At 27.0% G+C, this 15,737-nt stretch overlaps 1 protein-coding gene across 1 annotated transcript; it reads right to left on the bottom strand.

Annotated features, from left to right (window-relative positions):
* Positions 1–9,632: 9,632 nt before the first annotated feature.
* On the bottom strand, positions 9,633–11,413 carry LOC111889845 (uncharacterized). Its single transcript, XM_023886003.3, has 2 exons — positions 11,066–11,413; positions 9,633–10,022 (listed from the first exon to the last, which is right to left on the bottom strand). Exons 1-2 carry the CDS (start codon positions 11,318–11,320, stop codon positions 9,939–9,941), a joined length of 339 nt encoding a protein of 112 aa, XP_023741771.1. The 5' UTR covers positions 11,321–11,413; the 3' UTR covers positions 9,633–9,938.
* Positions 11,414–15,737: the final 4,324 nt, after the last annotated feature.

Here is a 15,737-nt window from a genome sequence, read left to right as displayed (position 1 = left end):
AAATTACAAAGTCAAAGTTTTAGGTGATTTTTCTATGTTTTTATTTTTATTATTTATTTGATATTTAAAAAAAAATTAAATATACATTTTTGTCTATCGCACGGTATGTATGTATGTATGTATGTATGTATGTATGTATATATATATATATATATATATATATATATATATATATATATATATATATAGTGTTGTAAAACTCGCCGAGTTGTCCGAGTACTCACTACTCGGCCCCTACCGAGGCGAGTTACAAAAATCGAGTATTCCCCGATCGGCCCCTTGTTGAAGCGAACACTATTGTAAAACTCGGCTAACTCGATGATTAATATGTATAGTATACTTAATGATTTATTATTTAACACACACATATGCGATTATTACTATATATATATATATATATATATATATATATATATATATATATTTTAAATTTTCAATAATTATTCATGAAGTGGGACCATTGTGTGTTTTTTTAGTTTTTATGTATTCACATGTATCTAATTTTGTTATATATTTCATTCAACTTATGGTTTTAACTTATGATTTTGACATATATAATTTCCCTAAAAATATTTCTATATAAATTACCGAATCCGAGTACTCCCGAGTACTCGCTACTCGGTAGTCGGCCGAGTAGGTACCGAGTAGCGAGTTCTACAACCATGTATATATATATATATATATATATATATATATATATATATATATATATATATATATATATATATATATATGATGTTCAATAGAGAAAATTAATTAACAAAGAACCAAGGAACTAATCGTGAGCGTCGGAAATCATAATGATCAACTGTCAAGGAAGTAGATGTACACTTGTACATTGGACGCACGCACACCGGATTATACCAAAAAATCCATCTCCTTACCAAAAAACTCACCTCTTTTTTCGTTTAAAATTTTTTTTATGCCACATTTTTTATCGGGAAAAAACCGAATATACTGTTGTTCTCAATTTTTCGTCCTCTTTCCATAGAGATCAATGTTGATAGATAAAAAACTATTTTTTTTCGAAAAAAACTCACTTCATTTTGTTAGTTTTTTTTATATTTAAGTTTATTTTTATAAAAAAAAAAACTAATTATACCGAAAATATTAATTTTTTATACTCAATAAACATCAACCCCTACTAAAAAAACATCGATTAGTGTAGATTCACACTGTGAATCTAAACTGTAAAAAGTTCAATTTTTAACATTCACAATGTGAAAAAGTTCGATCAGTTCAGATTCACATTGTGAATCTGACTTACTATTATGCACACTATGAATCTAAGAAGGTTCATAATGTGAATCTAAACAGGTTCACAATGTGAATCTAAACTTAAATATCGATTTTTTTAACATCAATATAAATCTATGTTTAAAGAGTACCGAAAAGTATGAATTTCGATATATTTGTTATTTTTTTCTATAAAAAAATAGATATACTTTTTAACAAACAAAGAAAATGAAATGAATTTTTTGAAAAAAAAAATCATTTTTTATATATCAAAATACATCTCTATGGAAAGATGACGAAAAATCACGAACAATGGTATATTCGGTTTTTTTTTTTTTTTTTTTTGATAAAAGCATGGCCTAAAAAAATTAAACTAAAAAAAATGAAATGAGTTTTGTTATAATCCGATGCATCTGCGTCCATTTAAAATTCTACAACCATTCCTTTTGCCGTTGACCGCTTTAAATGTCGATGTTTTGGGTTGCTTCTTTGGTTCTTTTATTAATAATGGTCCTCTATTTGAATTTTTCTATATATATATATATATATATATATACAGAGAGAGAGAGAGAGAGAGAGAGAGAGAGAGAGAGAAAGAGAGAGAGAGAGATGTTCAAATGTTTCTAGCAACTATTGTGTGCATGTATGCACCAATGAGAATTGAGGAAATAATAAATCATTAAAGAAATTAAAAAATGGTATAATGGTAATTTGTATATCTAATTATGGTAAAAAAAATATTTAATCTCTCCTTAATTAGTTAAACCCTACAAAACCAACATCTCTAACCCTAAAACCCCCATTCCGTCGACTGAACCACCCAAACACCAACACATACTCCGGACCGAGAGAAACAAGGAAGACAGTCGACTAAAATAATATTTGATAACAAAAAATAGATAAGGCCGGAGTTGGCCCCCTTTTCCGGCGATGATGGCGTCACAGACTAGTATAATCCTCTACCCCTTTTGTATCTTCAAAACCCTATGCCACTGTTATTCAATATGTATGTGATTTCTAAAATCCATTATGGTTTTTTTATTGATTATTGGTTTAACAATAACGATATCAGTCACAATGTTATATAAATTGATTCTGAATTCGAATTTTGCTCTTATTGCTAGTCTCCAAAATTTATGTGTTTTTTTGTTCCATATGTATTTCATCAGCCCATTTTTTGATTTACTTTGGGATAATGACTTGAAAGGGTAACGAACTTTCGACTTTTGTCACATTTAGTCACTAAACTTTTTTTCGTTATCTATTTGTCATTGAACTATTGAAACTGTTCACATTTTACCCTTATGACCGGCTGTTACCAGTCATAAGGGTAAAATGTGAACAGTTTCAATAGTTTAGTGGCAAATAGATAACGAAAAAAAGTTTAGTGACTAAATGTGAACAAAATCGAAAGTTCGTTTCCCTCTAAAAAGTTCAATGACTAAATGTGAATAAACTTCCTATTGTATTATGTTTTAGAAAAATTATTTATTTTTGTTTAATTGTAGCAATATTTGTTGATGAAGAAATCTATGAAATAAAAAAACAAAATGTAACATCCGGATTTCCAGGTATCATAATTTAAGTATTTTTCTTTTGAGTTAAGAAGAGAGACTCGACGAGTTGACGTCTCAACTCGTCGAGTAAGGTCGCGACTGATGACTCGGATTAATGAATGGACTCGACGAGTCGGTGAGGCGACTCGACGAGTCTACGCTGTTGGCAGAAACCCTAAATCTTTGGGCCCAAGCCATATTTAAAGGCATTTATGGCCTTCAATTGCGACTACCTTTCCCATAAGTGAGAACCCTAGCGAGCTTCAGTGTGTAGAGTGAGAGGAAGAGCTATCTTGAGCTTTTTGGTGTGATAGATCTAGACCCTTTTAGGTCCAGAGAGCCGAGAATATGAAGATTTAGTAGAGTAAACCTTGGGGTTCGAAGTTAGGAAGCATTTATGGGATTTTTATGGTATATATAGTTACTTTCATCTTACACATGGATATGAAGTATTTTATATAAATTACGTGCTATGTGTGCATATTATTTGAATACTTGTTGTCTATGCTAGATGAACGATTTTATACCTGTTTTAAAAGATTTAAACGGTATATTTATTTTATATCTAAAAATATGTTGCGGATGAAACATGGGTAGATGAAATAGTTGGTGTGTGATGAAATAAAATGATGAGAGATAGGTGATGATAGAAATGTGATGATAATTAGGTAAATAGATGATGATGAATATGTGATGTAGGATGAAAGGAGATACCATAACCTTAACCAGCAATGTGACGATGTAGTCATCTACCAGAGTATAGATGATGACCATGGACTATTCTAGACAACCAAGTGGAAACACCAGTAGGCCCATAACCTGTAGGTGACGAATTACGCGTTCAGGCGATGTTGTAACTACGTATTCATGCGATGATACTCAAACCCCTTACTATGAATTACAAGTTCAGACGATGTTGTAACTACATATTCATGGGATGTCACAAATGTCACATGCCAAACCAATGGTCATAATTCACATCAGTGAGAATGGTTCATTTTTTTGTAAAACCAAAATCAGATTGGAAATTTTGATTTTTTATTTTGGAAAATGTCAAACCATTGGTTTTTTTATTTCGGTTTTGGTTATTTGTTTTTTTTAAATATATTTTTAGGGTTTTGTTTTTTTTTTATTTCATAGATTTCTTCATCAACAAGTGTTGCTACAATTTAACAAAAATAAATAATTTGCTAAAACATAATACAAGAGGAAGTTTGTTCACATTTATTCATTGAACTTTTTAGAAGGAAACAAACTTTTGATTTTGTTCATATTTAGTCACTAAATTTTTTTTCGTTATCTATTTGCCATTGAACTATTGAAATTGTTCACATTTTACCCTTATGACCAGCAACAGCCGGTCATAAGGGTAAAATGTGAACAGTTACAATAGTTCAATGGCAAATAGATAACGAAAAAAAGTTTAGTGACTAAATGTGACAAAAGTCGAAAGTTCGTTACCCTTTCAAGTCATTATCCCATTTACTTTATGTTGAAACGGTTGATGATGCTTCGTCGATTGATTTAGTTCTTTTTATACTTAATTTTGAACACTTCATGGTATCCTATCTTGATTGGCTTGATACTCATGTTATTACTTCAATTTCATTCTTTCATCTTCAGCCACGACGTTGATAAGCGGACATCTTTTTTAGTCATATTTTGTTCCATACATGTGTCATTATGGATGAGATTTCTTTAGCACAAGCCCTACGATTTAAAGAATTGTCATGGGATTTGATATATTAAAGGGAATATCCATTGGCTTTTGTGAGTTTCAATACTGTTGGTTTTAACTTTTAACTAAGTATTTTTTTTATTAATTTATAATGCAATTTAATTGTAATGAATGGTCATAGTTGATTTATTTTGATTTTAAATCCCCTCTTGCTTCCACATTTGAAAGGTGGATTTTATATAGGAACACTCAAAGCACGTTTACGAGGTAAGACTTGTGTTCTATGAATTGATCATCCTTTATAATAAATTGTATTAAGGATTACTTTATTCCCGTAACAGACATAATATTTACCAATTTTTACGAATTTGTCATTATTTCAATGTATGTTGTTTTCAAACGAATCTACTTTTTCATAGGATTTTTGGTATTTATTTCTCTTCATATGAGTTGTCGGATACATGAAGGTTTATTGACAATAAACTTGATAATTGAAACTAACATGCATCATGCAACCCCTTGTGGAAATGGAGGTGTAGAAATTATAGGAAATTATGTGGCGGTAAGCATGAAAATGAATCTAATTTTATAGTTCATAACAGAATGTGTACGTTCTATATCATATATACATTCTGTTAGAATTTTACTTTATAATTGTGCTTTTAGTTTAATGATTCTTTAAGAATGTTTTATGTTGGATGGTTTTCGTTGTAATTTGTGAATTTTTTATTAAGAATTAAACTCCATGATATGACACATAATTGTTTTTTTTTCAGTAGCTTAGTTACAGCTTCAATTATATTGTTGACATATCATCAAACATTTATAATCTTTCCAATAGAAGTATTGAATAATTTCCTAACCATTATTTATGTTTTATTCCAGAAATTTTGAGAATCGTAGCTACAAGATTAATCCAGTTTGTAGATTATGGGATACAAAAGTCCATATTCTTTCTACTGTGATGAAATTCGAGGCATGAAACTTTGATAATTGGCATCGAAAGATAGATGATTCATTCCTTAAGAATATTATGCAACAAGTATATTATTTTGTTATAATACTCAACAAAAAATGTTATATTCTGGTAGAATAATATACAATAGAATGCTGAGATTTTAGCCAGCAAATGCAAGTAAATCTAGGGTTTCAAATTTCATTCTTCTCACAACTTAGATCTGCCAGAATATATTCTATGTATTCTCTTATATTCCATGTATTCTACCAGAATATATAAAGTGATAGTTAATTGCAAGTAACATGTTTTTAACCATTATTAGTTTTTGTTGTATTTGTGATAGGAATGGCAGGAAGAATGAGTTGAAGACCTAATAATGTTGTTATTTTAATAATGTTTAAGAATGAATAAAGTTTGATCATACTCACATTTTAATAATGTTGTTATTTTTTAAGAATTTTATTCATTTTTGTTGATATTCTTTTAGAATATGTATGATTATATTAAAATGTATAAGACTTTTAGTCTGTAAGAATATGCATAAATTTGTATTTATGTTCGGATGTATAAGAATATAGTAGAATGTTGTTATTTTTCAACATCGGATTCAAGAATTTTGTTATTATTCAATAATATTCTAATAGAATAAAATTCTTAAAGAGCATCATTCTAACAAAAAAATATTCTGACAAAATAAAATAAGTTATGTTTACAAATTACGTTAGAATTAAAATTGAATTAATTAAAAAAAATCAAAATTTTAAAATTAGGAGAATTAATTATCCCTAAAAATCCGAAAATTTCCTTTTATAATTGTAATACCCTTTTGCTAAAAATTTTGTGATTATATGGTACATGTTATCCCATTGTAATATCATACACTCTCAAATCAGGTTCATTGATTAATTCCATCATTTGGTCCAGATCTGTGCATTCTGACATACAATAGTTAGTAAAAACAAAATAACCTAAATCTATATATATATATATATATATATATATATATATATATATATATATATATATATATATATATATATATATATATAAAGGTAAGTTCAATTGAGAAAATAAAAAAGGTTGAGAATGGGGGAATCATTCTTAGTCACTCATTTATTTTTGTCGCAAAAAGCCTCAATCGTACCAGCAGAAATGGCAAAGGAATACACATATGTTTTCCAACAAAACATGTTTCCTTAAACTATGCTAATCATTACCTTAATATATACAAAAACATAATTTTTTTTTCATTTTTTTAATTTTTTAGCTATTTTTATTGAAAAATGATTTTGAATATACCAAAAATCATGATTTTTTATTCTCTACAAATAGATATCCATATTGATATAGTTTTTAGAAAAAAAAATTATTTTTTTATATTTTCAGCTATTGTTGTTGATAAGTGAATAAAAATGCATCAGATTTTTAGTACAATACATTCGTTATTCACTTATGAATAAAAAATATGTTTAATTTTTTTATAGATTAAGTATCATTTATATATATAAATATAACATATAATAAAATCTTTACAACTTAAATAAACTCTTTACAACTTACATCAACTCTAGTCACAGTCACATGCTATATTCACATATGAATCAAACATGTATTGACTTTCCTCACGAGTTATATTTATATACGAAGAACACATTTATCATAATTTTGTTACAGTTAATTTGTTATTCTTATATAAATAAGTAGTTCAAATTTTCAAAACACTTCGTTTTTTTAACATACTACTTATTTATATACGAATAACAAATGAACTGCAACAAAATCCTTAGAAATGTTTTATTAATATATGAATATAACATATGAAGACAACTAATACATGTTTAATTCATATATAAATATAACATGTGACGAAAGATGATGTAAAAAATATATATTTTTAGGTAAGAAAACTTTATAACGTGTTATATTCAGATATAAAGGATACTTAAATTGTAAAAAAGTGAAGCATGCGCTTTATTCATAAGTGAATAACGAATATACTGTAACAAAAACATGATGCGTTTTTATTCACTTATAAATAACGATAACTGAAACTTTAAAAAAATACATTTTTTATTTTATCTTAAAACTATATCAATATGGATGTCTATTTATAGAGAATAAAAAATTATGAATTTTGATATATTTAAAATAAGTTTTCGATAAAAATAACATTCTAAAAATAAAAAAAAAAAAAAAAAAAAAAAACAAAAACAAAAAAATATGTTTTTGTTTAGTTTAAGGTAATGATTAGCATATTTTAAGGAAACATGTTTAGTTGGAAAACACATATGTATCTGTTACCCATTCCGTCGGTACGCCTAAGTGTTTTGCGACAAAAATAAATGGATGAGAATTCTCTCATTAACAACCTTTTTCTCAATTGAACCCTCATATATATATATATATATATATATATATATATATATATATATATATATATATATATATATATATATATAATAAAGGAAACATTTTTCCTTTCACCACATTAATTTGAAACTCCTATAACTTTTCAATTTCTTTCTAATAATAACTATAAGTTGGTTAATAAGATTAAATAAATATCAAATTTAAAGTGATCATATATAAACTAAATTTCAATATTAAAATAATATATTTACTTCTACTTATTAAGTGATGTTTTTTAACTTTCAATATATTATACTTAATTTATTAGTTTTAATATATTGTTGGATGTAACTCATTATCATTTTAAAGATACAATTTTGGAACAATTTGTATAAAGTATATAGATTATTAATTTGAATATAACATTACATAGTCAACTTAAATATAAATTTTAGTTTAACTTAAACAACCCAAAGAATATTTTGTAAATAGTTAAAAGTGATTAATTGTAGTGTTTTTATAATAATGAATATAAGTTGGTTAATAAGGTTAAATAAATATCAAACCTAAGGTTTAATCATAAATATACTAAATTTTAATTTTAAAATAATATCTTTATTTTTCTTTATAAAGTTATGTCTTTAACTTTTCATATATTATATATATATATATATATATATATATATATATATATATATATATATATATATATATATATATATATATATATATATATAGGGTTAGGTTCATGTGAGACGACCTAATTTTGTGAGACCGTGAGACGCATTTTTTTTATTTTTTTTAAATTTTTTTTAATTTTTTTAATTTTTTCAGTTAATTCAAGTTTCGAAAATAATATTTAAAAAAAGAATCTTTGGATTTTTCCATTTATTTTGCATTTTAAAAATATTTTTTAGAATATGTACAGTGTAATATTCTATTAGAATATTTCACGTATTTTTCAAAAAAAAATGGAATTTATTTTTATTTCTTTTAGTTAATTCAAGTTCCGAAAATAATATTTAAAAAAAAGAATTTTTAGATTTTTCCATTTATTCTGCATTTTAAAATTATTTTTTAGAATATGTCAGTGTAATATACTATTAGAATATTTCACGTATTTTTCAAAAAAAAAGAAATTTTTTTTATTTTTTTATATTTTTTTTATTTTTTTTAGTTAATTCAAGTTCCGAAAATAATATTTAAAAAAAGAATTTTTGGATTTTTCCATTTATTTTGCATTTTAAAATTATTTTTAGATTTGGTCTCACGGTCTCACAAAATTAGAATGGTCTCAAATGAACCTGAACATATATATATATATATATATATATATATATATATATATATATATATATATATATATATATATATATATATATATATATATATATATATATATATATATATATATATAGGGAAAGGATCAAATGAGAACACCTAAAAGGTTAAGAACGCGAGAATAATTCTGGACCAATCAATATACAAGGGTATATTAGTAATTGCATATTTTAATTAAATTAAAATAAAATAAAATTCAATCAATTTCCCTTAAATTTAGGATCAGTTACCAAAAAACAAAAAAAAATATTCTATTTTTGATTTTACTTATTAATGGAATATAAAAAACATTTTTACCAAAATTTAATTTAAAACTGAAAAAAAAAATCAATTTTTTTTCCTTGAATTTCATATTTTTTTTTTCAAAAAAATGTATAGAAATCCAATCCCAAATCAAAATACTTGTATTTAAAAACAAAATTTTTCTTCAAAAAACCTAATACGACTCCAATCACAAATGAATATACATCAATTTACAAATAACCCAATGCCTTTTTTCATTCACACATGAATACAATGTTATTCATAAATAAAAATAACCATTCACACATGAATACACTGTTTTTCACAAATAAATACACTGGTACTCATAAATAAATACAAAATAAAAATAGTGTAAGAATTAACAAACCTCTAATCATAAATAAATACACTCATTCACACATGAATACACTACTATTTATAATTAAATACGCATTCTATCATAGATGAATACACCAAAATATAATGTAGTTTTTCATTCTCCTCTAGCTCAAATTCTTCACCTTTATGTAATGATTAAACCACTTCAATGGAAAAAATTGCAAAATTCATCATTGTGTCAACCATTTTCTTGAATCGGTTGTAGCCTTATTCTTCTGTTTGAATCAAACGGCTCGTGAGCTTGTGTCAGCAGTAGTGATACCTAAAAAAATTCCAACATTCTTTTTTCTTTGATCAATATCTACAAAATGACAATATTATGTAAATACTATAATACGACAAAAAATATTAAAATGAATGATTGGTAGCAAAATCATACGGTGTTATAATCATAAATAATTAAAACTGATCATCTAATCATTTATCTTGCAAATAGTTATAATCATAAGTGATTTTTATCGGTATCTTCTAATCACATGGACAAAAATATTTATAATCATAAATGATTATAACGAACATAATCAAACATTCTTTTTTGATTAAAGAATTTGACACTGAAGTGTTAATGGTCGAAGGCTAACATTGATTTTTAAATGGTGATGGTATTCATACTTGAAGCTTCGCTGGTGAAGGAATTGAATATAAAAATTTTTCAATCAAGTTTGGATTCTCCTTCCAATGAGGTAAACTTCCCTTTCTCTTTTACTACCTATAATATTAGAAAAAAACACCCAACTTCAACAAGTTCTTTCATGTTCTTCATTTTCGTTCATATTGTTCTTCATTAGTTCTTCATTGTGTTCTTCAAATTTTGAATCCAAACCATTTTTCTGATCAAACACCCAATTTCACAATAGCCATTGTATTCTTTATCTAATCTCGGTCATTCATCAACAAAAATTTACAACATAATCTCTAATCATTCAATAATTGGTAAATCTTCATATCTCAGTGAATGATGAGAAATACTAATTGAAATTAGTCAATGGAATTGAGACCTCATACAAATCAGAACTTCATGAAATTGATTTTCACAATTAAGAAAAAACTATTGAGATTGAAAAATTATACAAAAATTTTGGAATTGATCAAAGAAGAACATGAAATTAATTTGAAATCAAATCATGAATTAGCAAATGATTTAAACGCATATATGATTCAGATGAAAAATATGATTTACAAACTGAACGATTCTGATTCAAAGTCAAATCAATCAAGAAACATGAAAGAATTAAGATGTGATGAGAATGAGAATATAAACAAAAGGATTAGAAGACACCGATAATATATTAATTTTGGGATGACCTTATCCTTTTTGAGGTGTTCTTTGATGCTAATTTTGGAACCCAAATGTATTTGGGTTTCTTCGTCATCTTCCGATGCATAACAAAAGGATTCAGATGCATCGTCACGAACCGCAGATCCAGATGGTGGTGCTTCATGCCTCTCGTCTTTACTATCAGTATCACCCATTTTGGCGACTAGGGTGCGGGACACATTGACGATCATTAGTGTTAGATCGCCGACTGAAGGGAGGAAAGAAAATGGAATTGAATTCATAGAGGGAAGCGATTTATTATGAAACCCTAGAGAGAGAGAGAGAGAGAGAGAGAGAGAGAGAGAGAGAGAGAGAGAGGGGGGATAAAGATACGGGAATATCAAAGGAAAGAAGAGAAAGGGTGAGAAATTTTAGGAAATAGGTAAATTTGCAATTCCTAATATACTCTTCTAGCCATTTAAAAGTTACACTTTAATGCCAGTAAGTTTAGAATTTTCCATAAATCGCACGTTTAATGATAACCTTAGATCTAAAGATTTAAATGGTCCAGATCTGTTCTCGCGTTCTCAACCTTTTACGTGTTCTGATTTGATCCTCTATATATATATATATATATATATATATATATATATATATATATATATATATATATATATATATATATATATATATATATATATATATATATATATATATATATATATATATATATATATATATATATATATATCGGAGTCCTGATGTCATATTTGTTGATGATGATGTAGATGGTATGAAAAGGGGGAGGTCAATTAACGTATCGTAGCGTATCTGTGAGATTGGCATGTTGGTGTAAGTTTAGGCAATAATGTTAAGAGGGTGGGCCATTTAAGTATTATGGGCGGCACTGAGGCAATTAGCAATTCCCTGCGATTTGTCTTTATTCCTTTCAAGTTTCAACAAAAATATCAATTATTATGGTTATAATTCTATTCATGTCTTGTGTCCTTTGCGATTTTAATTCTTTCTTACAAAGTGGTAAATAATAAATAGGGATAATGATTTAAAAGGTAATGTACTTTTTGATTTGTACAGATTTGGTCACTGAGGTTTTTTCCGTTTATATTTACCCCTTCAACTTGTTAACTGTATATATTTAGTCCTTATGACTGGTTACTTCAGGTTAGTCGGGAAAAATGACTTAATAGGGTAATATATTTTTCATTTTGTACACATTTAGTTCTTAATATTTTTGTACATATTTAGTCCTTAACATTTTTTTGTTTCAGAATAACTCCTTTTTTGTACTCATTCAGTACTTGTGAATATTTTTTAGGTTTTCTCACGACATCTTGTGTGGGACAATTATTCATGAGGTGTTTGGGGTTGTTAATGTTTATGTCCAACATAATCTCGACTGCTTGGTTGCATAGGTCTTGTGGTTTGGCTTAGGTATTGTATTTTGAACGTCGTAACTTTTTCATACAATATCAGATTTTAACGATCTTTATATTCACGTGTTCATTTTTTTATTAAGATCACACTCGTTAATATCTAATATATATTTTACTTACGATTTTATAAAAAACATTCATAAATGGATTCATGAAAAACGTATGGATAGAAGCAGACGTTGGAATAGATAGTAGGTGTTGCTGAGATGAAATAGGTGTTGCTGATACATGAAAAATAGGTATAAACGAAAAAAAAATCAAAATTTTTTCCACTGCGGACAGAAAAAACAGGTGTTGCCGGTGCAACACCGGGACCAGACTAAATCTGCCCGTGCGTATGGATATAAAAATCGTAAGTAAAAAATATGTTATTTTTTAATAGGAGTAATCTAAATAAAAGCTGTAGTAGACTAAAATATGAACGCATGGATATAAAGATTGTTTGCATGGGTATAAAGATCGTTAAAATCTGATATCGTATGAAGAAGTTATGACATTCAGAACACATGTCCTAAGCAACCAAGTAGTCGAGATCGCGATGGACATAAGCATCAAAAGGTACAAACACTTCATTAATGAATTTCCCACGTAAGATTTCGTGAGAAAAACCTAAATAAACCATTCATAAGTACTTAATGAGTACAAAAACAAAAATGATTTATTTTGCAAAAAAAAAGAACCAGATGTGTACAAAAATATTAAGAACTAAATGTGTACAAAATTAGAAATATATTATCATATTAAGTCATGTTTACCGGCTAACTTGGAGTAGTCGGTCATAAGGACTAAATGTGTACAGTTTAACAAGTTGAAGGGGTAAATGTGGAAGAAAAAAACTCAGTGACCAAATGTGTATAAATCGAAAAATACATTACCCTTTTAAGTCATTATCCCTAATAAATATGACATTTAGAAGGTGTTTGGGATATTGATTTATTTGATTTAATTTTTTTATTGAATAAGTGATTTTATACGACTATTTGAAACAACCTAAAACAGACATTTTATAAAAATTGAAGTTTCATGACCATTTATATACTTTTTGTTTTTTTGTCTATAGATATTTTTATCCATTTATGTCTGCGTCGCACAGACCACGTGCAGACATTAGGATTCGCAGACTGTTTTTTTTTTTGAAGACTATAAACCTAAAAAGGTATGTACGTCCTCTTCTTGACGCAGATGTAGACCCAAGTATTCAAACATACTCATAAATCTTCTAGCCTAAAAGACACATATATCTTAGTTTTTTTTTTTAAACTTAGATTTATTCCAACTTTATCTAAAATAAACAATTGGAAAAAAAAAAAACAAGTTACGATTCTTAAAGAAAAAATGTTCTACGATACAATTATGATTTTTGTGACAAATTTGTAACTAAAAATTTAACTACAATAATAGTCGTTAGAGTTTTTACATAGATGTGAAAAAAAATCATAATATTGTCTTATATTTTTTGTGTCCAATTTTATAAAACATTATTTAATGCAATATCATTCATTTTTTGGGATAAATATTTATGGAAAATTTTTAATTGATTTAACTAAAAGTAAAAATGAAATTTTTGAAAATTACATTTTAAATCAAAGTTTATTTCCATCCATTTTATATATTAAATTTTTTTATCGTTAATTACAATGTTTAGGTATATCTTTGCGATCAAAGTTTGTTGGTTTTTATCAAATATATACGTTAATTTGTACAAATTTATTTTCACTTTTTATACAATAATACATAAAATTCGATCTATATTTGTTAATTATCTATAATAAAGTTATAAAATTATTGAAAAAACTCTTTTAAGTTTAAAAAACGGTTTAATTAGATTTTAGTTTATTCTAGCAGCCTGTATATGTTAAAAAACAAACAGTCTTCTTCTTTCAGACTGTAAACGTTTGGTCCACCTCTTCTATTATAGACGTCTGTAGAAGTGGTACGTAGACTGCAGACATTTTGCCTCAGAAAAAACAAACAACACCTTAATGAGCCTTTAAACTGGAATCGGTGGGATGAGAAGTTTTACCCTTGGTTGAACAACTATTACCAATAACCTTATGCTTATTCCTTTTACTCGAACTACGTTAAGGGAAACTAAGGAAAAAAGGCCCATCATCACCCAAACGGATTTCACCACTATCTTATTTGCCCTTCATATTTTATTCACATTAAATATCGTTTGGATCGCTATCGTTTTGAAATTGGAAAATATTCATAATTTGATCTCCAATTGCAACAGATCTACAAGTTTTAGTGAGATTGAGTAACCAGATCTAAAATCTCTGTCAACTGCCACCATCATTTTTGGCTTGTCGCTCTAGTGAAACATCGTCAACTCATCTTCATCTCTTTCTCTCTAGAGACATATCCGGTGAAACACCACCATATCTGTGCATCAGGTATGTGATTTTTTTCTTCTTTTAAGCTGTGAATTTAATGCTTTTACCATCATTTGTTTACTTTTGTTAATCGTTATTTTTTCTGCTATTAAGTTGTGAATCCAAGTTTGTTTTCTTATTTATTAAAATATTTGCATCAAATTGTTATTCACAGTTTATATTTTATGGTTGTTATGTTGTGAATTGAATTTAGAATGTATGTTACAATGTTAGCGTTTTCTCAAATGATGTGCATTTAGTATTTTTTTTAAGCTGTGAATTGTTATGTTTTTATTTTTCAACTATTCTTTAGTTCTGTTAGAGTTAGTTTTAAGTGTGAATAGTGAATTAATATGTTTTTAAGTTGAGAAGACTTTGAATGAGAATCCTAAATTGTTTTATTAAACTGTGAATGAGAGTCCTGAAATGTTCTATTAAACTGTGAATTTATGTGGTGCACACAAGCTATTTGATGAAATGCTTCAATAAAATCAATTATGTTTTTATGTTGTAAATATTCTGAATGAGAGACCTAAACCACTTTATTAAACTGTGAATTAAAGTCTTGAAATGTAAGTTTTAAGTTGAGAATATGGTCATGAATGTATAAATTTTGCATATGAAACTTTGAATTTATTATATTAAGTTTTTTGTGTATTAAACTATGATTTAACTGTATTAAGTTGTGAATTGATTATATTAAGGTGTTTGTAACCTCTAGACCTGGCAATAGGGAGGGTTTGGAGCGAGTCGAGCTTGATCCAAACCCTTTTAACAAATTTCAAAATTCGATTCAAACCCGCTCCGTAACCCGCAGGGTTTTGAATAATCAAATCCGTACCCTTATCCACCGAATCAACGGATATCCAGACCCACCCCATAACCCATAG

This window comes from Lactuca sativa, chromosome 4, assembly GCF_002870075.4.
Source record: "Lactuca sativa cultivar Salinas chromosome 4, Lsat_Salinas_v11, whole genome shotgun sequence".
NCBI lineage: Eukaryota > Viridiplantae > Streptophyta > Magnoliopsida > Asterales > Asteraceae > Lactuca > Lactuca sativa.
Note: the sequence above shows the minus strand (reverse complement) of the source record. Positions and strands in the feature narration are given on the sequence as shown.